The sequence below is a fragment of the Crocuta crocuta genome, unplaced genomic scaffold (genome assembly GCF_008692635.1).
Source record: "Crocuta crocuta isolate KB4526 unplaced genomic scaffold, BGI_CrCroc_1.0 scaffold237, whole genome shotgun sequence".
Classification (NCBI taxonomy): Eukaryota; Metazoa; Chordata; class Mammalia; order Carnivora; family Hyaenidae; genus Crocuta; species Crocuta crocuta.
In genome coordinates, this window is record NW_027531914.1 from 431,483 (window position 1) to 457,120 (window position 25,638).

Sequence of the window (25,638 nt, forward strand, 5' to 3'; positions counted from 1 at the left end):
GGGTGGGGGGGGGGTGGGGAACACCACTTGCCCACAAACAGAAAACCTAGGTTTGACTGCTGATAGGGGATGAGGCTGTGTGTGGATTACTCAACATTCTGAATTTCAGTGTTCTCCTCTCTGGCCTCCTGAAATTGCTGTAAAGGCTGAGAAAATGTAAGCAAATTCCTTAGATTGGGAAGTATTATCTACATAAATGTTGGCTACCAAAGTAAAACTTTAGCAATCTATAAAGAATTGCATCTTGACTATAACTATTGTTTTCCTTTCTGTAAAGTTTTCCCACCTATGGACTTCACTTTTCTCAGCAGAGTGATGAGCCTGGAAACAAAAAAGGCATTAAATATTCTGGGAGGATCCAACGTCTCTGGCATTTCTACATCAGGACCAAGGTAAAGGCATAAATTAAAGCTACAGCTACTTCACTTAGATGGTTTCTGACTGTCTGCAGGGTGGCACCAACCCTGAAGAGAAACCAAACTGTAGACAATAAGCAAAATCTGAATCATACCCAGGCTCAAACTGATCTCAAAATACTCAATAATCAATATGCAGTTTCTTATTCGAAAAACTCTTAGCAACCCAGCTATAATTCAGCAGTATCAAGGCCCCTGCCTACTACGGTGCGTTTTTTTGGAAGGATACCAAGAGCGTGTGTCACAGGGACAGGGATACCTACATCCGGATAGTAATCCACATTAGGTACTAAGTGCTGGATGAGTGCTTCCAGAGACCCAGAGAGGAGGTTGTTGTCATGGTAATACAGCCCTCCACAGCTGTCATCTGCAGACTGATAGAGGTTCCGATTGTAACCACTGCTGTCAAACATTGCTGAAAAGGGAGGAGTCTGAGGCATGCTTTCCTAAAATGAAAAGAAAAAAAAAAAAAAAGGAGAAAACATAGTGTGAGTAATTTGCAGTCCAAAAGAAAAGTAAGGTTTCATAGTAATGAGGAGATAAGTACTTCTAAAACTGGGTTAGGGTCAGATCCAAAAATCAGAACCCATCAAGAAAGCACACTGCTCTTTGAGTAACACACGCATGCATAGTCTTGAGTACCAATGTCATTCAGTCAAATACTATAAAATGCTTAGATCAAAGGATCCAGGTCATTAGATTCAAGTCTCCAGCTGTCATATTTAGATATCACTCTTTTGCAGGAAGAAAACTGGGCTTCCAATTGCTTTATCTCACTGAGTCAAGTGTTAGATCCTAAGGCAGAAATGAGCAAACCTTCCCAGTTGGTTGGGAAGAATTACATAACAAGTAAGAAGTCTTGGACTAACAGTGGGCATAGTAGGAGATAACCAAAGCAGAAGTTGAGAAAACTGTAAGAGAGGCCTAGACTTAAAGTATACTATGTGTGTGTGTTTGTGTGAAGTGTGTGCACACATGTGCACGTGAGTGCATGTGTGTTCCCAAACGTTATGTATGTATCAAGAGATTTAAGGGGACTCCAGCTTCCACTGGAAGATCTGATGCTGTCGATTTTTACCCCTTGTGTCAAATTCTTTTGGGGAAGGGGCTCTATACAGCCTCAGTTCTCAGTAAACACGGGCCGAGAGGCACCTGATTTGGGGAACGAGAAGCTCCTTTGGAGGGTGCTCAGGGGAGGCCAGAAGCTATTAAGTTATTACTCGGATTCCTAGGGACAGAGCTCCCGACTCTGAGAACAAACTTTTGGTTTCTGGCACTGTGTCCAAACAATGGAGGCATTCAGGAGCTGCCAGACTGAGAGTTTCAGAAGGCAGACAATGAAGGAAGGCTCTGGATTGATGGGGACGGGGTGTGTGGAGGCTGCAGGAGGACACAACCTGGGCTAATCCTTCTTTCAAGATGCCAAAAGATATCTGCATCCAAATGGGGAAGGGGTGTGGAGCCCTTCATTCCAAGCGCATCTGTTCCACCTCCAGCTAACGGGGATCACGGCATCATGACATGTGCATGTCCCGCAGCAGGTGTGGCCAGGGGTTGGGTGTTAAGGAAAAAAAAAAATCTACTATAAGGACACCTGGGAAGGGAAGATCAAGAAAAAGAAACAGAAAACAAGCTTCAGCATTTTGTACTCTATTCCATCCCCAAACTTATGCCGAGGGAGAACACAAAAGGCAAAAACAGCCATGAATGGGAAGAAGCTGATTACTGGGAATCACCCCGGGAGACTGGTCACCACTGGCATCCTCCCTGCCGATGCCTTGCCTCTCGCTGAGGCAGGACATGCTCATAACAGCCAAAGGATCAGGACGTGATCCAGAACATGGGGTGTAAACATTAACACACGTGCTGCACACGTAGTTGGTAAGACCTTGCACATAGAAATCATTATTAAACAAATAACTCAATGTTAACATTTTATAAGACAGAGGATGAAGTGTGCTTCTGTCCTCTTCAAATTGCCAGTTTTGTTTGTACGATTCATGTGCAATATAATCTTTGTAAACGAGTTGCTGTTGGTGAGAAGATTAAAAAAAAAAAAAAGAGCCCATCTACCTTGCCCTGAGAAACTCAAAATGTCCTTAAACTGAAACTCTGAGACCCAAGATGAGAAGCGCCAAGAAGTTACTGCTGACAGCCTGGAGGGAACTGTCCATTGGAATTTGGTTATCTGTGGCTAAAAAAAAAGCTCTTAGATGGTTAAAACCACAGTGTCCTTCATGAACAGGATGACAGTTCATGAAACTCATTCTAGCATACCCTTGGAGTTGGTTTTTATTCTTGTTTTGTTTTGTTTTTCTGCCAGTCCTACGAATTTTCTTTGATTTCTCCACCTATTCATCACTGCTGAAATCATCCTAATAAAATGATTTTGGAAGATGGTTGGCCAATAGACTTGGGAATTTGAGGAAATCAGAAAATGTTCAAAGTTCAAAAAGATCACAGAAATCATCTGGTCCCGAATGAAAAATAGATTTCTCTTCATTTTCCAACTATAATTAGAAGTGGGTGCCTGGAGACCTGATGAATGAGAAGAATTGAAAGGTTGTAGCTAAGTGGGAGAACGTGTGTCCTAAGTGATCAGCAATGACTGCAAAAATGGTCATGGAAGAAGGCAAAGCCCAAGTGCCATCACAATCTGCTCCAATCTCCTATTTTTATAAATGTGCAAACTGAGACTCTGGAAAGCGAAATGAAGTGGCCAGGCTAAGACCTCACAGTGATGTGTCTACAGCATGAGTGAACGCAGTGGAACTCCTGTGAATCCAGCATCCCTGCTGCCTTCTGCTTATTGACAGTAAGCATTAGCTGACAATAGTCAAGGGTCATCCGGTCCCCTTTTACAGAAGCAGCACCAAAAGCCATCAAGTATCTGTACTTCTCAATTATTCACTCCCACGAAGCAGACAAGGATTCAGATCTGACCCAGCACTCAGATTTAATAAAGCCCTAATCTGGTGCTTCATAGCTGTGAAGACTTCAGAAGGTAATTTACTGCCCCCCACAACCCCCCTCCCTGAATGTTTTTTAGTTAGAAAATTGTTCCCAATTTTGCTCACTCCTTCCAAAACTAAAAAGCACAACAAAACTATCATATTCTTTTATAGCAAAGCTCTTCTTAGAGCATTATTGGAGAAATGATGGCTAAAGGCTTTTGTATTGTTCCTTGGAAACTGTATCACTCATAGGATCTCTTTGAAGAGTTACAAAATATCAACACTTAGATAATCCTCTCCAACCAAGCACCAAGGAAAATATTGCAAATAGTAATGGAAACCAAACTGAGATAACGTCAACATCACAGTTCATTTTCTGCCTTCTAATCAGCTCTAAGCTCTGCTAATCAACTGATTTCATTTCCCCATGAACTATCTTGACAGTTGAACTTGCACACGGCAACCACCAAATGCTGAGATTCGAATCACTCCAGGAGACTCCAACCCCTTATTTATGAACAATGGTCATAGTTTTCTACCTTGCCTTAAACTCAAGATAGCATCTTTTCAGTTCTAAGGTATTGGCCCTAAGGCCAATTTCCCTTCCTTAGTTGGGCATTCTGCTACTATGAAATCATTTGTGCAGGAAAAGGTCTCCACATTTCACCTTCCTTTGCTTCTCTGATTCCCCTTTAGGGCTGCTCACCTGAGAAATGCCTAGATGCACAGTGCAGAAGGCTCTGAGAATGTCAGCAGCTCTTGTTTGTGTAAGGTTTACTGCCTACAAATGCCTTTTGGGATTCTTACAGCTCCTGTTTGGCATCCTCACTCTGTTTGACTGGCTAAGAAACTAAGGTTCAGAAGAACTATCATAACTGACTGGGATTATTCATCAGATAAGGGACACACAGGACAGTATTTCAAGCCTAGATCTTCATGTTCCAGGTTCAAAATTTATTGTACTATGTCATGTTATACTGCAAACGGTCGTCCTTGAAGTTGTAATATTTAACCACAAAATGAAAAGTCTGCTGGTCTATTCCAAATTGTAGGCTATCAGAATCATTTATATTTTTTACGTGGATTACATGTTCTATATAAGTCAGTGCTCCAAAGATATATTAATGCCACTAATTACTGTTATTTAAAAACAATACTATCAACACATCTTTATATTTTAGTATTTTTGTAATTGAAATGTACATAGTCTAGTGATAAGAAAGGAATATCTTTTTTCTTTTTCAGTGACACATGAAACAAAAGAGTATTTTACAATGGACAGCATCTTAGATTCAGTTAAATGCAGTAATTCCTGACTCTGTTTACGTTATACATTTCCAGTAAAAAGTCTCAATGAGACAAACTACCAAAATAAAGACCATGGATCACAGTATTCAAAACCCATTTCTGGACAATCTCTAACAAGTGGCCAGTCCAGACATTTTCTAGAAAGAACAACTGCCTTGTGTTATAGATACATTTGGCAAACAAAGGGAGGTCAGGAGAATTGTACAGAAAGTACTCTTTGGGAAGTGTACCTTAAACACCTAAGAATAAACCTAGTAGGTTTTCTTTGAAGTATCTTTCTTCCCCGTTATTACTCATATCAAGAACCACTGTTCAGGGGCACCTGGGTGGCTCAGGTAGTTAAGCAACTGACTTTTGATTTCAGTTCAGGTCATGGTTCTCACAGTTCATGAGTTTAAGCCCAATACCCCACTCTGCACGGACAGCATGGGTCCTGCTTGGGATTCTCTCTCTGTCTTTGCTCCACCCCTGCTTATGTGCTAGCTCTCTTTCTCTCTCTCTCTCTCTCTCTCTCTCTCTCTCAAAATAAATAAATAAATAAATAGACAAACTTTAAAAAAAAAAAAAGAACTACTTTTGTTTAGTATTATTCAGATGTGTAATCCAAGAGTTGAATTCTACTTGCTTTGCTTCTGGAATTGAAAAATGAGGCTCAGAAGATTGTATATTAGCTTGGTTCTTGTTTTCAAGAACCAAGAAAATATCCAAGTACTGGACATGAGAATCCAGAAAAATATTTTTCCTCAGGCAGTATGAACTCTAGGCATCACGTGCGAATGACCTTTGTAGACCATGAAGGATGAAGGGTGAGGCTGCTAGTATCCCAGAGATTCCCTTTACTTATTTATTTAATCTCAGTGTAGTTCTGATTTCTTATCTGCAGCAAACCTTCTCTTTACAGCTCTCACAATTAATATTTTCTGTCCCTGGGGTCCTTTAAATTCTCAGTTTACTCCCCTCTACCCTTTCCCACATAATCTCAAAACCAGCACTTCCCGGTGTCTACTTCCCTTCCTTCGCACAAATTTCACCCAATCCAATACACCTATCTGTGGGGGGTTTGTTAACCAAAAATCTTGTTTAGGAAAAACTGACTTTCCCCAAGTTAGAATGTGTGACAGCATTAAGGTATATACTGGCATTACGCTACTATGAAGTCAAGCTTCAAAATAGTTAATTCCTTTGAAAAGAGAGATTTAGATGAAATACTTGAAAAACCTGCTGACTTCATTCAAATCGCTAGCAGAAAGATAAGGCAGAGGACAGGTTAATCGCATAAGCAGTTCTCACAAAGTTTCATGTGTAAATCTCTTCCTGGAAACTCAAAATACACTCCATGTGGCCAGTGGCTCTTCACTTCCTAGAGAGATCACAAACCTCTCCCCACAATGCTCTCAGGGAAATATGCCTACAAGTTTGCATATACTTTCAGCTGGTTCAGACCCCAGGTTAGGAGCACATGTGCAGGCCTGCACAGAGTCTAGATATGACTTATCTAATCCTCTTCATAGAAGAACATGGTGGTTCTGAATGGAACCTTGGTCTAACACATTCAAGCCTGGCTCCTTAGCTATCAAGGAATACTTGTATTTGCAGGTAGTACCGATCAAATGAAGTTAAAGAGAATTTTAAAATGATGCTTCTCCTGGTTTGGGTAGTGATATTTAAAAAGGTATCTTCTTTCCCCTAAATTGTGATGGCACCTTGGGGTGGGGAAAGATGCCACGAGACGACAGGAAACAGATTTTGTTTCTTAAAACAATGAGCCAGGCTAAAAGAAAGCTCAGAGCCATGAAAATTAGCATACAGATTACAAGTTCTGTTGGAAAACTTCCCAAAGGAAAGTACAGGATATATCCAACTCAGGTAGACAAGATGAATGTTCACTCTTAAAATTAACTTGGTAAGCTGAAAAGTTGGTTGACAGGCAAGATATGTTACAGGGGCAGCTAATTCAGTCATGAAGATAGATCATGTTCTTCCAAGGACTCTGAAAAAGTTCAGCCTGACACTGATCCAGAAGCAAGGAGGCAAGCTCTGGGTGATTTAAGGGATGAATGGCTTTGAAAGGCATGCCTAATGGTTTCAAACCAACGAAAGCACCAGATGAAAAGCTGCCTTTTTCCAAACAGCAGACTGTGTTTGAATTAGTGACTGCTTTTGCACAATGTTATTTATGATGAGGCAGGTGCACCAGGATAAGGTGGTTTCAGGTGACAATTCAAATCGGAAAAGAGGTTGAGGAAAAGATGGGTGTGGGAACTGAATCAAAAGCTATCCTTCAACATCTGCTGTTGGTGCTGGGTAAATCTCTACCAGAACGTCCAGTCAGCATTTCCTGTACACTTAAGAGAATGAGCTAGAAAAGGCAGGACTCAAAAAAAAAAAAAAAAAAAAAAGAGAGAGAGAGAGAGGTGGGGTGCCTGGGTGGCTCAGTCGGTTAAGCATCCAACTTCGGCTCAGGTCATGAAATCACGGTTCGTGGGTTCTAGCCTCATGCTGGGCTCCGTGCTGACAGCTAGCTCAGAGCCTGGAGGCTGTTTCGGATTCTGTACCTCCCTCTCTTTCTGACCCTCCCCTGTTCATGCTGTCTCTCTCTCTCTGTCTCTGTCTCTCTCTCAGAAATAAATAAAACATAAAAAAAAAAATTTTTTTAAAGGTATAAGGGGCTTTGAATCCATATTTCATCATAGAGTACTTTGGTGAAATATTGAACAAATCCAGTGCCTTCATATGGATCCCTATCTTTTAGCTTCTGTTTAAATGCTGGGCATGTGTCCCAATTAAAAAGAAGGCAAACAAACCCACTGGAGTAGAGGAAGGCCTCTCTATCACAGCTGAACTTTGAAAGTGTATTTGTTTAGTGAGGAGAGGCTTAATTTAATATCCTGGAATTACCGGTTTCCCAATTCCCATCTAGATTCCAAAGGAACTTTGCACTTCGGTGACATGCACCTTCTTCCTTTTTTCATTTGAGGATCCAGCAAGCTGCAGGGGAACGCATTCACCTCTTTCAGCTTTACGGCAGCTGGTTTCCTCCAGTGCTTCTAGCCTCCTCATGGCAATTATGGATCTTAGAATACAAGGACTAACCACATGCTCAAAGAGTGTAGCTAAATATGCTTTTGAGTCCAGGTGAAAGTAAAAGTCACGTTTCGGACACTATCTAAAATGTGGCTTGTTTTCAGCTTGAAAATGTCTAGAAGATTATCCTCCTGCATCTGTCCTGAGCCAGTGGAAGTCCTAAAGGCAGAGATTTCTAGCAACATCGATGGAAACTGTAGAAATGCTACAATTCTGACCTCCTTGAGAAAGAAGGATGGTTGCTGAGAGAGCAAGCAACGCAGAGTAGACAACTCAGAATCAACTCACTTCTCTGGCACGTGAACAAAAATTAACTCGCTCCCAGATAGGTACATTCTTTGGAACTGAGCCCCAGATGCTTAGTAAATTCTATAAACTGGCGGGGGGGGGGGGGGGGGGACGNCTCTCCATAACGATGAAATTGGTGGTATTTACTTATTTTGTTACAAGCTTCCTATAAAAAAAAGAATTTGCATTTTGCTTGATTTATCCTGGATGCTACTTAAGAAATCTTAACTAATTCCTAATTGCTGAAGCAAGAGAGTTGACTATCTTTGGTTTGGAAGGAGATCAAAGCAAAAATTGTCGTCTTCTGTCTTGGGGATATCTTGGCAACAGTTTTTTTAAAGCACAAAATGATATTTCACTACATGGCAACTCTAAACGGGCCTGGAGAGTCATTTAAAACTTTTTTACAAGATAAATCTTTACTGTGCGGGCACAGATCACAGAACATGTTGATATTCCCTGTTTTGAATTTACAACTTCCATGTAGTTCCGGATCTTTCCAGTAGATGGCTCCACGTTCCTGGTCTTTGTAAAAATTGGTGCTTTCCAGTAGCAAGAGTGGGTGCTGGTTTAGAAAAGTAAAAGGGCAGCTGGAGTTCTGGGTGAAATAGAAACTAAGAAATTGGTGTTTGTCATATTATTGAACTTAGGAAAGTGGCATTGTTCATGCTGTACAGTTGAAAATACTGGCTGAAAAAGTCAGTCGGTCTTATTTCCTATGTCTTAGGTGCCTATGATGAGAATTAACAATTTCATTTTCTCAGAAGGATAAGAGCGATCTTCTGGATAATCAAAATCATCATTATCTAAATTATATGCTGTCAAAAAGAACCTTCTTGGATATTAGAAATGGTCCTTTTCTACACTACCCAATATAGTAGCCATTAGCCACAAGTTAGCTATTATGCATGTAAAATGTGGCTAGTGTAACTAAGAAACTAAAGTCTGAATTCTGTTTAATTTAATTAAGCTTAAGTTTAAATATCCCCATGTGGTTATTGGCTACCATACTGGATGGCTGAATCGTCATTTATACCATAAGCTCTCAAGCCAAATTATAGAGTATCATATGGGGAGCATCCTTTACTAAAGGGGTTTATCCTTCCAAACCCAATTCATTTCAGCAGGAAAATGATCTGATACTTAGTGAGGACACTTAGTAAACAAGCAGCATCTTCTATTTACATTTTACTATGGAACACGATTCTTGAGATAATTTTATTTTGGGGCTGCAAATTCTTGAAAAACTATGCTTATCCTTTCTCTTTTTGATAAATAGATATGGGTAGCCTGTAAAGTGTCTTCCTTCCTTACAAGGTTAATTTGTACTTTCCCTGTGTAAAACTGGCTTTCGTGTCAGGGCCTCCTAATAAATCTTTGAATTAAAGGAAGGACTTCTAGATATAGATATACCTTGAAATAAAATAATAAATATATTAACCTAAGAAAAACTGATTGGTCAAAGGCTCGTTAAAAATTGTATAAATGTTAGCACTGATTTAGTAAATTAAAAAAAATTCAAACTCAGCTTTTTTGATGATTAGTATTTTTTAATACACTTATAGGGAAAAAAGCAGGTCAAGAAAACATTAAATCTCTACACAGTGGTTATCAATAAAAAGAAACCTCACTCTCTTCTCTTCATTTTCATACACCCAGAAAGTAGCTGAACATCTAACTGCAGACACTTCATTCTCCATCTTCCACCCACTTAGGGTGAAAATACATGAAGTGATAGTACAGCAAAATAAATCCACTGTCACAGAACTAAAAGTCACTTATAAATCATCTAGCTCAACACCCCATCAACTTTACAGATACTGCAAGTAGGAGGAGAGAACAAATGACTTGTTAGGACTCCAGTTCATATAGAACCCACCTCCCTACTCCCAAATCAGAAATCTGCCACAGCACTGGGCTACAATATCTGCTATTTTAAGATAATCAAGGGTTGTATGCATTTTTTTGGGTAGGTTTCATTGGAGAACCAAAAAAGAATAGCCATATTTCTAGAAAAGTGAAGGGGGGGGAGGGCAATATCTGAATTCAACCACTAATCCCAAAAATGCCATAAATCTTAAGCAGTATTTTCAGTAGTACAATCTGTCTCTTTAAGACTTCACAATACATTATAATGTCTTTTCCATTTATTATTTGTGGCATCAGAATCAAGATTCTCAATCCCTGCTTCAGGGAATTCCAAATTCTTCTAAGTAAGGAAGAAATGCCCTCTTTTCCCCATCTCCTGTCTCAGGGGAGACTCTCTGGAGCCATCCAAATTGCTTCTCCAAAGTCCACTTCCTCCAGGTGGCCTTTAGAGATTGATAACATTGCTTCTATCACTTAATGTGCCATAATTAGGTACCTTCCCTAGCACAGAAACTCACCCAGTGATTAATTTTAGATTGCAAGAATGTAATGCTACCAGTAATGTAAGAAATATGTATTGTGAGAAACAACACACATTTAGAAACATTAAGTTGTATATATCTAAGAGTACAGTAGCTTAGATGCTAAGCTGGGGGCAAAAAGACAATAAATGTAAACAAACACTTTCCAGTGATTTTCTCTTCCAAAAGACCCTGTTATCCCAGGTATCAGGCGTGGTGATATTGGGGAAAATGGGGAGCACATAAAACGGAGCAAGACTAAAAATGAACCATGGGTGAAATAAATTCTAAGAATTTAACACTCCATTAGAGAACTGGGAAGTAGGAGGCCAGTATGCTTAGTAGCCAGAAATGTTGCCACCTCCAGGAAAACAAAGGATTGACGGATAAGAAGTGGAATAATGCCAACAAGAAACTTACTAATCAGTAGCTGATCTTCTCATCTTTGCCAGAAAAATCTGCTTGAAAGGAATGATATAGCAATGCTTGTGAACCTGATCTCTGTCAAAAGCACCCCAGAGTCCTCACTGGCCCAACCACTGTCCCACCCCCCACCCCAAATAAAATAACCATTAATGATAGGACCTAAGAAGCTGCCATTCTTTTATTCTGTTATAAAAATCTCAGCAGCCAAAAAATTTTTTTTTGCTTTTATTTCTTTTTGAAAATCAATTCTACATTTGCCTCAAACCTCATCTGACCAGTGGTTTTCCTCCCAAATATCTACACGTCTGCCCTCTGGTTAATTGTAACCCCCTTGTTTCTTAGCAAAGGTTTTATCGCAGACGTCAAACTGCGTTTTATTTAAATTGAGACATAGCTATCACATGCCAAGCTCTGGCTACTGTTTTCAGGAGGAAAGAATAATTATTCACCCCATCTGAGTGTGACTGTACCAGACGTTATTCGAGTGCAACACCCTGAGCCCTAGACTCTTCCCCTTTATGCACCCAGTTCTGAGACCCTCCCTCGGCCATTGGAGATCATCCAGGGCTAAATATAGATCTACGTACACCAGCAGTTCCTGACCGCGGTCACGTGGTGCTGCTGACGAAGGACTCCTTGGAGACGTATTCGGCCCAAACACACATACACAAATTTGTGTGCATATTCACACACACACACTGTACCCACCAAAGTCATTGGCGAAGATGGGCACATCCACACTCTGAAGAGAACGTCGCTGCCCAGGGATCTCTTCCTGCTATTCACCTCACTTGTGCCACCCTCTACAATGTCAGGGGGCTTGTTGTCCCCTGAACTGCGTCAATCTGGTTCGGGTAGGGTGTGAAGCAATACTCCAGTGGTATGCAGACAGACAGACACAGACACACACACACACACACACACACACACACACACACAGGTGTGCGCATACCAGTAGCTCCTCTTTTCCGCCTTTTCTCTTTTACAGCTCTGAAGCTGTCCCCAGGGTTCCCCTAGAAAGTGGAGCCTCTTTTATGCCAGCTGCCACAAGGCTCCTAGGGACTTTGGCTCAAGTTACTACAACCTAGCCAGGTGTCTCGAGGCGACTCACCTGAGCTCGGGCAAGTGCCCGGAGACTCGGTGTGTCCCAAATTCGCCAGGTGAACGGAGGGATGAACAAATATCACCTCGTCAGTGGCGAGCACATGACTTCTGCTCCCTGCCCCTTCCTAAGAATCAGACCTTAGATTATTGGGCATCGACACCAAAAATAAACAATCTCCCCCATCCCACCCGCAACACGCATGAAAACTAGCCAAGAAGTAGAAGGAAAAAACCTCGCAGTGCACAGGAAAGGAGGAGAGAATGAAGAAAGGATGAGCGCGACTAGAACTCAAGACAAATCCTCAAAAAACTACTAAGATATCAAAGAAAAGGCCTGGTTTCGGGACCAGGGCGACAGACGCAAAGCAAAATCCAAGCCCGCCCCTGCCCGCGCCCCAGCGGCTCGGCCCCGCACCTGTTGGCACCGGGTCCGCTCCCGGGGCAGCCCCAGGCGTCCTCGGGGGCCAGGCAGGGGACCCCCCTCTGCTTCTAGCTGTTTCCAGGCGCTTTGTGCCAGAGAGCGTTTGGTCGCCCCGATTCTCCCGCTTCTCCGAAGCGCACCCGGCAGCCGGGGCGCCTGAGAGCCGGGCGCTCGGAGCAGAGCTCTGGGGCCGCGCGAGACAGAGCAGAGGACGGCACGGCCGCGCGCTCCCGCTGCCAGGCTCCGGTCCCTCCGGCAGAACCGCCTGGCCCGAGAACAACCCACCTGCAGACGGACCTCGGGTCCTCGGCTTCCCGGCTGTTCGCCGCGCGCCCACCAGCGCGGCCAAAGAAAAGGGAGCTAAAGCGCGCNNNAGTGCGGAGGCCCGAGGAGCCCGGCGCTGCGCTGTTTACCTGCGTCGGTTCGGCCAGCTCCGAATGGCGTGCGTTTCCTCCTGAGTCCGCCCGCCTGGGGCTGTTTGTGAAGTCATGTGTGTGTCTGTGTGTGTGTGTGTGTGTGTTCATTTACCTGTGTACTACCTGCAAGTACCGGCCCGACTCGTTATACAGTATCTATTATCGTAATTATGAGCCAAAGGTTACTGTCCATGTACTTTCAGAAGAGAGCTTGAGAGAAACCACGGGAACATTTGCTTAGCAAATATTTACGCAGAGCTCGAAGGCTGGGCATTGTGCAGAACGCCGGGGGCAGGCTCCCGGCAGCAGAAGCAGGCTGGGCCCTGCGGTTGTGAAGCCTACAGCCGGTCTGGGGGAGGACAAACGTTACGCAAATGGTCACCCAAACAAAATATAAAATTGAGACTGTTACAAGTGCCACAAAGGAAGGGGATCTGTGCCGTGAAATATGATTCTGGAGGCAAAGCCGAGGCCAGTCCTCAGTGAAGGCTGTGTTGTCATGGTAACCACACACTCTATCATTGGATACTTGATAACTATTTTAGAAAAAGGGTAAAAACCTCAATGCTTCACCTTGTGCAGATGGAAGAGACTGAAGGGAAGAAACGATGGGAACAAATAGGAGGAGAAAGAGACCCAAGGAAAGAAAAAAACAAATTGAAACATCAGGAGACTCTCTTGCTAGCTACATGACCTTGAGTCAGTAAAGCATCTTTTCTGAGCTTCAGTTGTCCATTATATAAAAAACAACACTATCCATACCTGTCTTATAGGACTGTAATTAGAATTACTGAGCCAGAGGAGCCCTGTGTGTAGCTGCTCCAACCTCCTTGTCTGCCTCCTCCCAACCGAGTGCAGAAACCGTCATCTTGAAGTTCACCTTGCCTATTCTTAGCTTCATCTGTGCCTCCTCTCACTTCTCTTCCTCTAATTATACTCTCTCCTTTTCTTCTGCAGCTGGGTCTCCCCAGCTCAGGAATTCACGTCAAGCCTCTCTGCAGTTTAAAGGAGAAGCCGTTCAGCCAAAAGAGCTCGGTGGAGGCCGCGGTGCGGAGCCACCGAGGCCCTTGGCTGCCCGGCCTGACTACTGTGGTGGTGCTGGTTGTTTCGGCTTTCAAGCTCAGTTTTCCACCCTGGTTCTGTAACAAACAAGCCGTCTGAGATTGTGCGAGTCATGTGCGATACTGAGGTTCCCGGGCCTGCAGCAATTAATTAAAAGGGTTGGACTAAATCAGGATTTCTTAGTGGAAATATTTGACATAGCCTTAATAACCTCTGGATACGCCCACCACCCCCGGAAGAGTTTGCCCGGTTTTACTTTCGTAAATTCTTTCCCACGCAAACAATAAATGTTTCTTTTAGATTCTCAAAATATAAAAGGGACACTACGATAATATTGATTTAATGTTTTACCAAACCACATTCCTGCTCTCCATTCTGGTAGCTCCCCCAGGGTCCGTTCTAGCTTCCCATGTGAGAAGTAAGACATTAAGGGGACAGCTCCAGAGCTCTGTGGCCCAAAAACTCTGATTCTGTCCTATTGCTTAGCCAGTTATCAAACCTTATAAGAGATACCGAAGGACTCTGGGCCCCAGTTCACTCATATGAAAATAGCAATCAGAGTTTATAAAAGTAACTTCTTCACAGTGTGTGAGATTAATTTAAAGAGATAATATACGAAATGGGTTGGGAGCAATGTCCCTCAGAGAAGCCTTCCCTGACCCGCACTCCGTATCTTTCATTGTTGTTTCCTCTATAGGATTTACTACTATTTAACATATGGTATATTTTACTTATTATTGCCTCTCTCTCTCCTCACTGGAATATAAGCCCCATACAGCATGGTTTGTTGTTGTTGTCATTGTAGTTGTTATTTTCCTGCTGTATTTCCAATGCCTAGAATAGTGTCTAACACAATAAGCACTCATAAATATGTGTTGTTTGACTTAATGAATGCCCAGTACATAAGTATTCAATAGATAATAGCTGTTATGATTTTTGTATCTATTATTCTCTGCCATGAAAAGACTTTGTTTTTCCATTTTCTACTTCCCATAGTTTCTTTCTTTGCCTTTTGACTCCACTGGCTCAATTCTTATCCCCGTAAGTGTTGGTAAGCTCGATAACACCAGTCAAATTGATGCAAATAAAGCCTTACTGAGTAGGATACTCAAACGATACAAATAGCCACTTGTATTCAGCTTTGACTATATGGCAGGTCCTGTGCTAAACATTACTTTTCTCTTCATTTCCTCTTGGATCACAAGTGCACAAAATTAGAGCTATTGTCATGACTAATTCATGTCTGATATTCTTTTTCAAATTTTATTATATTTAATGTATTTATTTTATATCATTAGTCTCTTTTATTTCCCATCTAAAATCCTATTTTCACCATCCCAACCGCACTTAGTCTTTCACACTATATTTAGTGTGTGTTTTTCAATCCACCTTTCATGAATAATGATGATATTATTTTATGCAAGTACCACATGAGTATATTTACCTAAAAATACTCTTACTTTTATTTATGTTTCTCAGTGTTTTGCCTCCAACGTTTGACTTTGCTCATCTATTCATGTTGACACGTTGATATTTTTCACTCCTTTTACCTTCTGTTGAGTATTTCATCATATTTGTGTTACATTCTTTTACTTACGTTGTCTTTTATCCTTGCCAAAACTCTGAGAGTTAGGTACTATTTTGTCCATTTCTGAGATGAAAGAATGATGCTGAGGAAAGTAAATACTCGCCATGGCCGTACAGCTGAACAAGCCCTAGATTAAACCCATATCTCTCTGACTTCAGTGCTCCTGTCTTCTTACCCTTTAAAATGGCTTTAACTACTGGGCCACCTGGGTGGTTCAGTCAGTTAAGTGTCTGGCTTGGGCTCAGGTCATGATCTCAAGGTCTGTGGGTTCAAGTCCCACATTGGGCTCTGTGCTGACAGCTCAGAGCCTGGAGCCTGCCTTGGATTCTGTGTCTCCCTCCCTCTCTACGTCTCCCCTACTCACACTCTGTTTCTCTCAAATAAATAAATAAATAAACAAACATTAAAAAAATTTAAAAATAATAAACTGGATTTAATTACTTACTATAGGATTTATGAAATCCTGTCTTAAAAAAGTATACATTAATTTGACTCATTTTAGGTGTCTAAGATATTGCTATTAAAACTATATGTATTTAAGCTAGAGGCCAAGTGTTTTCATTGGGAACCAATGTTTTATTATTTGTCTGAGACACAAGTTTAATATTATTTATGGTTAATTATTTTCTTAAAACACTTGACCTTAATTTTATTTTATTTTTTTATTTTAGAGAGAGAAGAACAGAATAGGGGCAGAGAGAGTGGGGGAGAGAGAGAATCTTAAGCAGGCTCCATGCTCAGTGTGGAGCCTGATGCAGGGTTCAATCCCATAACCCTGGGATCATTGACCTGAGCCGAAATCCAGAGTTGGACACCCAAGCAACTGATCCACACAGCCTCCCCAACACTTGAACTTTAAATGGAAATCTTGGGGCGCGTGGGTGGCTTGGTCGGTTAAGCGTCTGGCTTGGTTCAGGTCATGATCTCATGGTTTGTGGGTTTGAGCCCCGCATCAGGATCTGTGCTGACAGCCCAGAGCCTGGAGCCTGCTTCGGATTCTGCGTCTTCCTCTCTCTGCCCCTCCCCCACTCATGCTCTGTTTTTCTGTCTCAATAAGAAATAAACACACAAAAAAAGATTTAAATGAAAATCTCACAAAGTGAATTGCCCTCAAATATGTAAAATTTGGCATATAAAAGAAGAATGAGGCTCCGGGACACAAAATAGGACTAAAGAGAGAAAAGAATAAGGGAACAGATCACAGCTTCAATGTAAGAAAAACATTAAAGATGTCTGAGGTAGAATAGCAGCCTTTTTTCTGCATTGAATTCCCTCTCTCTGGATCTTAAAAGGCCTCATGAAATGGTAGAGTAACTCCCCAAAACACTTTGACATTTTCTTTCATTTCATTTTCTCAGTATCACCTGGAATATGGAGATGAACAGTTTAAGGATAAGGACTTTTAACCCTAGCTTATACATGTAAGAAAATGAAGGCATTGATCACCCTACTTATCAATAGTCAATCTAGACCACAACCAAGGCCTTCTCACTTTCAAAGCCAAGGAAGACAAACCCACTAAGTATGATATGCATTGCCTATCTCGTATTTTACCAAAAGATTTATGAGAATTTTATAAAGCAAAAACACGAAGCATGATCAAATGCAATTTGGAGAAAATCGCTTAACACTTCCTAAGCAAGGTATGTTAATATGACCTAAGCACGTTCCATTAATATGAAATATAGCTATCCATCCCCATCCCCACGCCTTTTACACAGGATAATGAAACACTACAGTGGTATGGCTAAGTCAAGACAAAAATATTTTGGAGCCGTAGGACTTATTTTGGGGGATAATACCCTGTCTTTGGACTCTCTCTCCCACATGGCTGCAAGGGTAGGATGAGTTACTGTGCAAGATGTTGGGCAGACCAATTAGATCAGCCTGGCTCCAGACCTTAGAGAAAACCCCTTATGTTCCCCTTCGTTTTCAGCGTGCTTTTCCTAGATTTCCCTTTCCTCATCATCTCGCTGAGAGTAAAGGGTGAAAGAGGCTGCTTGGCATACTTTGGTGCCATATCTTCTTCCTACTTCTACCCTGAGAGAAAGGAATTCTGTCTGAGGGCCAACCTAGCTCGCTTGGGGCCCATACTAGAATTTCACAGTAATGCAAAGTGTGCATGTGTTTGGCATTGACCTGGAACCTGAGAGAAGGATGATGAGGGCAAGACACGAAGATTTAGATACTGAAGATCCCGAGTCCCTCCCTGCCCAGCTTCACCACCTGACGTGACAGAAGGGATTTTTGCGATGAAACACATGTTTGGGTCAGTCTTGGAATGGTCATCTCAATAGTAATTCCCAGCATTTATTATAGTTGACAATGTTCTTTCATATCCATTATCTCATTTAGGGAGAACATTGGGTCTGTGAGGGTCATTCATATCTGACAGTTGTCATTACAGAGGCATATATTTTCCTTTCCTGAGATCACTAAAAATATTACAGATAGTCATTCATTTAAATCTGCTAAGAAGATACTCCTAAGGACAAAGGAAGTGACTAGGAAAGATAACTCCAGAGAAGTCTCTTCCACAGATCCATGTGATCCTGCCTCACCGTGACTTTTTATCTCTCAGACCTTAAGGTTGTACAAAAGAATGTAACGACCACATGGGAAATTCCACAACAGATGTGGTAGGTTTTCAAAATCTCCCAGGGAGGTGTAAAAAATTCACTGTATCTTCATTATACTAGATAAGAACTCTTGGAAGGCAAAGTTATTATTTTTCCTTTATCAGCATTACTGTTTCACTCATTTACCAATTCTTATTTACTCATACAAAGTAATTATTTCTAATATCCTCAGGAGAGATATTGGTATTGAGATATGATATACCTTGGCCTGATCAGAAGGTTATGAAACAATCTCATCTTCTCTGCTGGTTATAGAATGCACAGTGACTTATTATTTCCTGTACAAAGAAATATTTCATAACCTGCAATGTGCATCATTTTGACAAGATGTAATGCTTTTTTGACTATAAATTCAACTTTGTTTAACATGAATTTATTTAGGTCAGTATGAATCCTATAAACTCTTTACAGTGAGTAGTGAATATAAAAGTATTTCTATTTTCTCTTCCTAGCAGTTTTTGTCTGCTTTCTTGTAAGTTGATCTTATAATGAGTTAAGAAAAGGTCTTCTGTTTCAAATTTTCTAGCCTTTAAAGTTAAGTCTGATTATTTTGCTAGAAGATCCCCTCAGTTTTGACTAATTACCCATCTGTGTCCTAGAACATTGAGTGGAAAGTGAGAAGGGAGAAAATTAATAATAGAATAATAAAATTTTAGAACTGGTAGAAATATTAATGACCATCTCTTTTCATCTTTCCCCACCCCAATGCCACCAACCAAGGCATTTATGAAAGGAAATTGAATTCTAGCGAGATTAAATTATGTCTCCAAGGCCATCCAACAAGAGAATAACAAGGTTATGCAGGACAAAGAGCGTGAATGATAAGCCCAAAACTTCAAAAACCACATGATTTTACTTCCTAATTATTTCTGCAAGGGTGAAATCCATGGAGCTACTTTGACATTGTAGAAGTACAATTTGTTTTCAAATACTGATGACAAATATTCACTATGAAATACTTCTTGAGGAAATGATAAAGGAGAATTCTCTAGACATGGTTAATGCTTTTCATTAGAATTTTCTAAATATTGCTATTACCATTTAATATTCAAGATAATAAAATAGTAAAATCATAGTCGCTTTATCTTTAAAGTAACCATGGTGTAGACTATTAATCAGATCCCATAAAGTATATACGAGAAATTATGTTGATCAGGGTGTCTAGGGGGCTCAGTCGGTTGAGCATCTGATTCTTGATTTTGGCTCAGTTCATGGTCTCACGGTTGTGAGAACGAGCCTTTTATCGGGCTCTGCGTTAAGCATGGAGACTGCTAAGATTCTCTATCTCTTGCTCCCACACCCCTTCTCCCCCCACCTCTCTCTAAAATAAATTTAAAAAAATAAAGAAATTATGTTGATCAAAAGGCTTCTCTAATAAGCATTTACTGTTATCATCATGAAAACATATACCTAAGGTATTTTTTTCATCTACTAAAATAATTGATTTTCATAAGACTATATCATTTCTTAAAAATATGTACAGCATTGTTGTGATTTCTAGATGATTCTATGAAGTTTAATCTTGTAAAATATTCAACCAGACACTTGAATAATATTATTTCCATAGTAAAGCCAGCATTTCCATATATATGTTTAGGTATTGCTATAGAAAACATATATTTTCTGCACAAAAACAAAGAGAACAGATCATATAGGTTAAGTGTATTTCACTAGTGAATTAGAACAGTTGTTTCTGGAAACGGGTAGAGATGGGCCTAGGATGGGAGGCAAAGGGGGCTTCAATTTTTTGTATAGTGTTTGATTTCTTCCATAAAGATAGACATAAAGCAGATATGACAAAATTCTCATTATTATCATTTGTAGATAGTGGGCACATAAGTTTTATACCTTTATTTTATTTTGTAAGTTTCTCAAAAAAACCCCCAAATTTTAATAATTAAAATTGGATATTTTCATATAGCTATACAGCATAACCTTAAACTTCAATATTTAAAGCTTACATTTTAAGGAAATCTGTAATGGTAAAGTTATTATTTTACCTTCTTTTATGCACTGATTAATCACATTTATAAAGTATAACTGTCAACCAGAAGTCCAGAATTTAATTTGGTCTCCTTACAAAAGTGTAAGATGTGAAAATTTTGGTAAAGAATGTTACACATCTCACATGGTTGATGGTATTGCTTTCTGATGTAATTGCATGTATCCCCTCTCACACAGTGATGCATATTGTGAGTAAACACACAAAAGAGCTTTGATTCTTGACTGAAGCCTGCTTTAAAGTTTAATCTCCCGCAGACTAACACCACTAGCATACGATTACCGATTACCGTTTCCAGGGCCTGGAATTAACTAGTGATAATTTTAGAATCTACAATTATTCACATACTTGTCTCCAATTAGCTCTCTCTGAACAGTGGTCAAGAACTAAAGGGGAGTGGAGGCTGAATATATGGACATGTCTCCCTATTCATGGATTGGTCCATTTACTTCAGGTCTGTTGAGAGAGTCAAAGTATGTGTTTGGAGATGTGTTTGGATGAGTCAATGGGGTGGAAGGACACTGCTGTTATTTGCAGAGGTAGAGTTTGAGAAGAGTTGGAAAAGAAGAGGAATTCTCTGGTCCAGAGTATTGCTCAGTGATTTAAAAGAGATTATCTCCTAAGAAAAAGCTTGTAAGGAAATAAGCCTGAGAAAAGCCAACGCCTTCTCTATGGAGGTATGAACTTTATAGCTCTCATAGCAAGAAATGTATAACAGAGAGTGAAATAAAATATCTCAGTCTGAATAAAGTTTCCCCCAGATAAATAACACATTTGTCTTAAGTTGTTTTGTTGTGTTTTTTTTTAAGAATTCATAAATTCCTTTTGAAATGTCCTTTCTTCCTAAGTTAAAAGTTAAACACCAGCTATTACAAAAGGCAGTCATGAATCCAAACTGTCTAACTTCCAAAATAACTAACAGTAGGGCACCTGGGTGGCTCAGTCAGTTAAGTGTCAGAGTTTGGCTCAGGTCATGATCTCGTGGTTTCTGCGTTCGAGCCCCATGTCAAGCTCTGTGCTGACAGCTCGGAGCCTGGAGCCTGCTTCGGATTCTGTGTCTCCCTCTCTCTTTACTCCCCACCCCTGCTTGCACTCTGTCTCTCAAAAATAAACATTTTTAAAAATTTAAAAACAAAATACTAACATTAAGTTGTATTCTTTTCCCAAAATAGTTGAACCAGGACAGAGTGTTTTTAAAGTATCTCTAAATAGATGTGATTCGGCTTAGCTCTCCCCCTGCTCTTGCATTAAGGCTAATGGTACACATAGCATTTTTGATTCACAACACAAAACAAAATAAAAATAAATGTGAATTTTGATCTGTATCTTTCCCTTGGTAAGGAAAAACCCATATATAATGCCAGAACCAATCCTTGAACTTATATCTCAATGACATAAACCTTAGGAAATTCTCCCCTGACAAGTAAGTTGTTTATTAGGCCCTAGAAATTTTTATGAAACTTTTTAGGTTTTCCTTTTTCTTTCTTTTTCCTCATCTTCCTTCCTTCCTTCCTTTCTTCCTTCCTTCCTTCCTTTCAACTACACAGTGCTGGAAAATTTTCACTCCAAATCTCAGAGTAATCAACCCATGCTTCAACCTGTTAAACAGGAAGTCTTTTGAGGAGAAAAAACCAGTATATTAAAATAAGTCATTTGCAAAAAGGGCTAGCAGAATTTGTTCCAGAGCAACAAAATGAGGAGAGAAATGCAAAACAGGACAGCTAGTTGAGAGCAAACAATGGAAGGGACATGTTTTCTCACCTAGAAAGCAAGAGCAGTGACCAATATTTCAAAGGGACTCTGGTCAGCATGGGAACAAATAAAAATAATCCTATAAAGCTTGGCTCTCCACTAAAAGAACTTAATACTCAGATTCAGAGTTTCTTCAACTATAAAATGAGGGGATTGGATGACATGATTTCAGAGGTGTTTTCTAGCTGTCAAATGCTCCTTCATATTAAGTTTTTAATTATTGGTTTTTAGACTAGTTCCATCTAGATATCTCAGCAGTCAGCCAAGAGGCTTGAAGAGGATCGGAAGTGAGTGATAGACTTGACCCAACCCCACTAACATTATGATTATGGGCATATCCTTTCCCTGGAGTTCAAAGTTTGCGTTATTATAGTGATTATGATGTTTGAGAGTCACTGGGCATCTACCTTCACTTTTCCCTAAGGCGTGGCCTACACTAGAGGCAGTGGCTACAAGTAAACGTTTCTTAGCATAGTGACACCTCTGCTCCGGGTCTGGTTTAATGAGACCTGACATTCAACTTCAATAATGGAAGGCCAGGGACTAATTTCCTATCCAACAGATATGCGATGCATGTAGGGTGACGAACCATGCCAATTTTCTTCGGGACTGTGCTGGTTTTAGCACTGAAAACCATATATCTTGGGCAGGTCTTCAGTTCCAGGCGAAATGGGATGGTTGGTTGCCCTAATTCCACAGATATTTACTGAGAACTTTTCACAGGCCACACCCTGTGAAAGGCATTGGGAACCCAAGGAGAACAAAACAGACGAGGTTCCTTCTCTCATGGGCTTCTTTCCAGGTGGGCAAAATACACTTAAAAGCAGGAAATAAAGAACCAACCATCACAGATGGTGATCATTCCTGGGATGGAGAACAGCTACGAGGCCTTCTCAGAGCGGGGGTCGAGGAAGGCTTCTCTTGAAGTAAGACCTCAAGGATAAGAAGTCAGTCATGAATACTGCCAGTATAGGTTATTCTAGGTCATTTCTAACAGTCAAGAGGCCCCTCAAGGAAACCTTAGGATCATGTTATCACTCTCTAACATTATCTTATTTATCCATTTATGTAATTACTATTGGAATTAAATTTGGAATAAAAATTATAATAGAATAATTAGATTAAAAAGTACATGTGATCAAAGACCTTATCTATAATGCCAATGCCCATGACAATACTTGGTATACAGTAAGTGTTCGATATCCACTGAATAAATAAAGAAAATATTGCTACTTTTTGATCTACTATGTAGTTCACCAAACCCACTTTCTCTAAAATATTCCTCTTTTGTCAAACAAGCCTGTCCATAAAGTAGGTGGAGTTATAGATCCTAGGGGCCATGAAACACCTAACATTTCACTTTAGGGCTGTTCTGAGCCAGGGTGTGCCTGCTGGCTCCAAGAGAGATTTTGGGAGGACTTTCCTTTGCTCTGTGCCCATGTATTAGGCTCATAAGATGCCAGGTGCTCAGGTACCTAAGTCGAGGACAGACAGAGCTCTTGTTTTTAAGTATTCAGCTTTATGATGACCTGCTTTTGTCAGTGTGTTGTGCCACTAATTAAAAGAAGGCAGAGGTTCTGATAAACTCACAGCCTTAATAAATGAATCATAGGGGCGCCTGGGTGGCTTAGTCGGTTGAGCGTCCGACTTTCGCTTAGGTCACGATCTCGCGGTTCGTGGGTTCGTGGGTTCGAGCCCCGCGTCGGGCTCTGTGCTGACTGCCAGCTCAGAGCCTGGAGCCTGTTTCAGAGTCTGTGACTCCCTCTCTCTCTGACCCTCCCCTGCTCACGCTGTCTCTCTCTCTCTCTCCTAGAAATAAATAAAAAACATTAAAAAAATAAAATAAATGAATCATAATGACTATCATGCTGATGATTTAATACTAACAAGCACATATTTGTGAATACGAGTTGCATTCTCCTGTTGCAGGTTTTAGGGATTCAAAGCCACGATCCTTGATGTGAAACTGATAGTTAATGATTGCAGGATCCAGCACTGCCAATCACTTTGAGCATCAGGAGTTTTTCTGTATAACCAGGAGTCACTTAATTCTAACTAAATTCTTAGAAAGGTAGAGGGATAGGTAGTGACTAACATTTATTAAGCATTTACTATATGCCAGGAATTGCACTAAGTGCTTTCTCTATGTATTGATTTAAGCTGGATAACAATCCTGTAAAGCACTTAATATTATCTCCATCTTCATGGAAGAGGAACTAAAACTGAGGGAAGTTTTAAAAACTGCCTAAGAACAAAATCCAATAAATGACAGAACCAAGATTTGGACCCAGGTGGGCCTAACTATGGTCTAACTAAGGAGGACCCAATTCCTACAGTGGACACATAAACATTAGATGGATGTGCATTGTAATAACTCTTGTAACTGAAGTAAATTCAAAGCGTGTGTGCTTTCTGTTACCACATTAGTGGTTACGGTACAGTTTGGAGGTGCGGCAATGCTACCTAATAATCAAAATCACCCACAATGGAAACAGGAAGAATTTGGTTCAAATTCTGGCTCCGTGTGAACTTAAGTTGTTTCCTTATTATGAGCTTCAGCTTTCTCATTTGTAAAATTAAAATAATAATGTCTGTGTTTTAAAAAATGAATTCAAATGCATATAAAGTCATTAGTATGATATCTGGTACATACAATAAATGGTAGTTAATTAAATATAATTATCATCACTATGCAGCAGCCTCTCTCATCTTTAATACTCCACTTTCTTTCAAACACCTTGAAAAAGTGTGACTATGGGGTGCCTGGATGGCTCTGTAGGTTGGAAGGCTAACTCTGTTGATTTCGGCTCAGGTCATAATCTCACGGTTCATGGGTTCCAGCCCTGCATCAGGCTCTGCGCTGGCAGCGTGGGGCCTGCTTGAGATTCTCTCTCTCTCTCTCTCCCTTTCTCTCAAAATGAATAAATTTAAAAAATTAGAAAAAAAGTGTGACTGTATTTGCTTATCTATATGTGTGCTTTTGTTTTGCATTGTTGGAAAACCACTCGAAAGTTGCTGATGCCCTTAAATACTTTAGCATACATCTCCTGAAAAACAGGACATTCTTGTACGTAGATAATATATCTACGCATTCACAAAAAATCAACAATATTAACTAATATCATCTATTTTCTTGTATATATTTAAATATTTAAGTTTCCTAAATTGTCCCCAACACTTATTCCCAAAGATTTTTTGAACAAGGATGTAATCAAGGTGTTATATTTGGTTGTTATTTCATTATTCTCTGTTAACCTAGATCAGTCCGCATCTCACGTCCAAACCTCTCTTTTTTTCCCAACGTTGACTTTTTTGAAGAAACCAGGCCATTAGTCTTGGAGAAAGTATCACAATCTGGATTTGTCTGATATTTTTCCTGGAGGTTCATTCAACCTGTTCTTCTATCTTCCAAGATAGCTCTAATTTGGAATGCCAGTGTTGAGACTTTATTGCTTACCAGTGAAACATTGTGCCAAGAGTGCTTCAAAGTCCCTGCTATGCAGCTCATGTTACATCATATCAAAATTTCCATGACCACTTCCTCCTCGAAATACTTTGTGGTTTCGCAGCCATCTCTGGGGGATGGCTACCCCAGTGGTTTTCCACTCCAGCTTCACTTAGCATCATCTGGGGAGTTTTAAAAAATATTTGTTCTCAACTTGCACCCTTGGAGTTTCTTGCCATGGGCCCAGGTGCTGGATTGTTGTGAAGCTTTCCCAAGTGAATCCCATTGTAATCAGGATAAAGAGGGACTGGTTTAGAAGACCAGCTCTGAGAAGGGCATGCTC

At 40.5% G+C, this 25,638-nt stretch overlaps 1 protein-coding gene across 5 annotated transcripts in view; it reads right to left on the bottom strand.

Moving 5' to 3' along the window:
• The window catches only part of RASGEF1B (RasGEF domain family member 1B), a 433,337-nt gene that overhangs the window by 26,401 nt on the left and 381,298 nt on the right, over positions 1-25,638 (bottom strand). Inside the window, exons 1-2 of one of the 5 annotated variants that reach the window (XM_077774796.1) lie at positions 12,805-12,882; positions 680-862 (exon numbers count right to left, since the gene is read on the bottom strand). In XM_077774796.1, the coding sequence (XP_077630922.1) occupies positions 680-856 (177 nt within the window). In that variant the 5' untranslated portion in view covers positions 857-862; positions 12,805-12,882. Of the gene's footprint in view, positions 1-679; positions 863-12,385; positions 12,610-12,676; positions 12,761-12,804; positions 12,883-25,638 lie in introns of those variants that run through there. The other 4 variants (XM_077774797.1, XM_077774799.1, XM_077774798.1 and 1 more) reach the window with 4 other exon arrangements.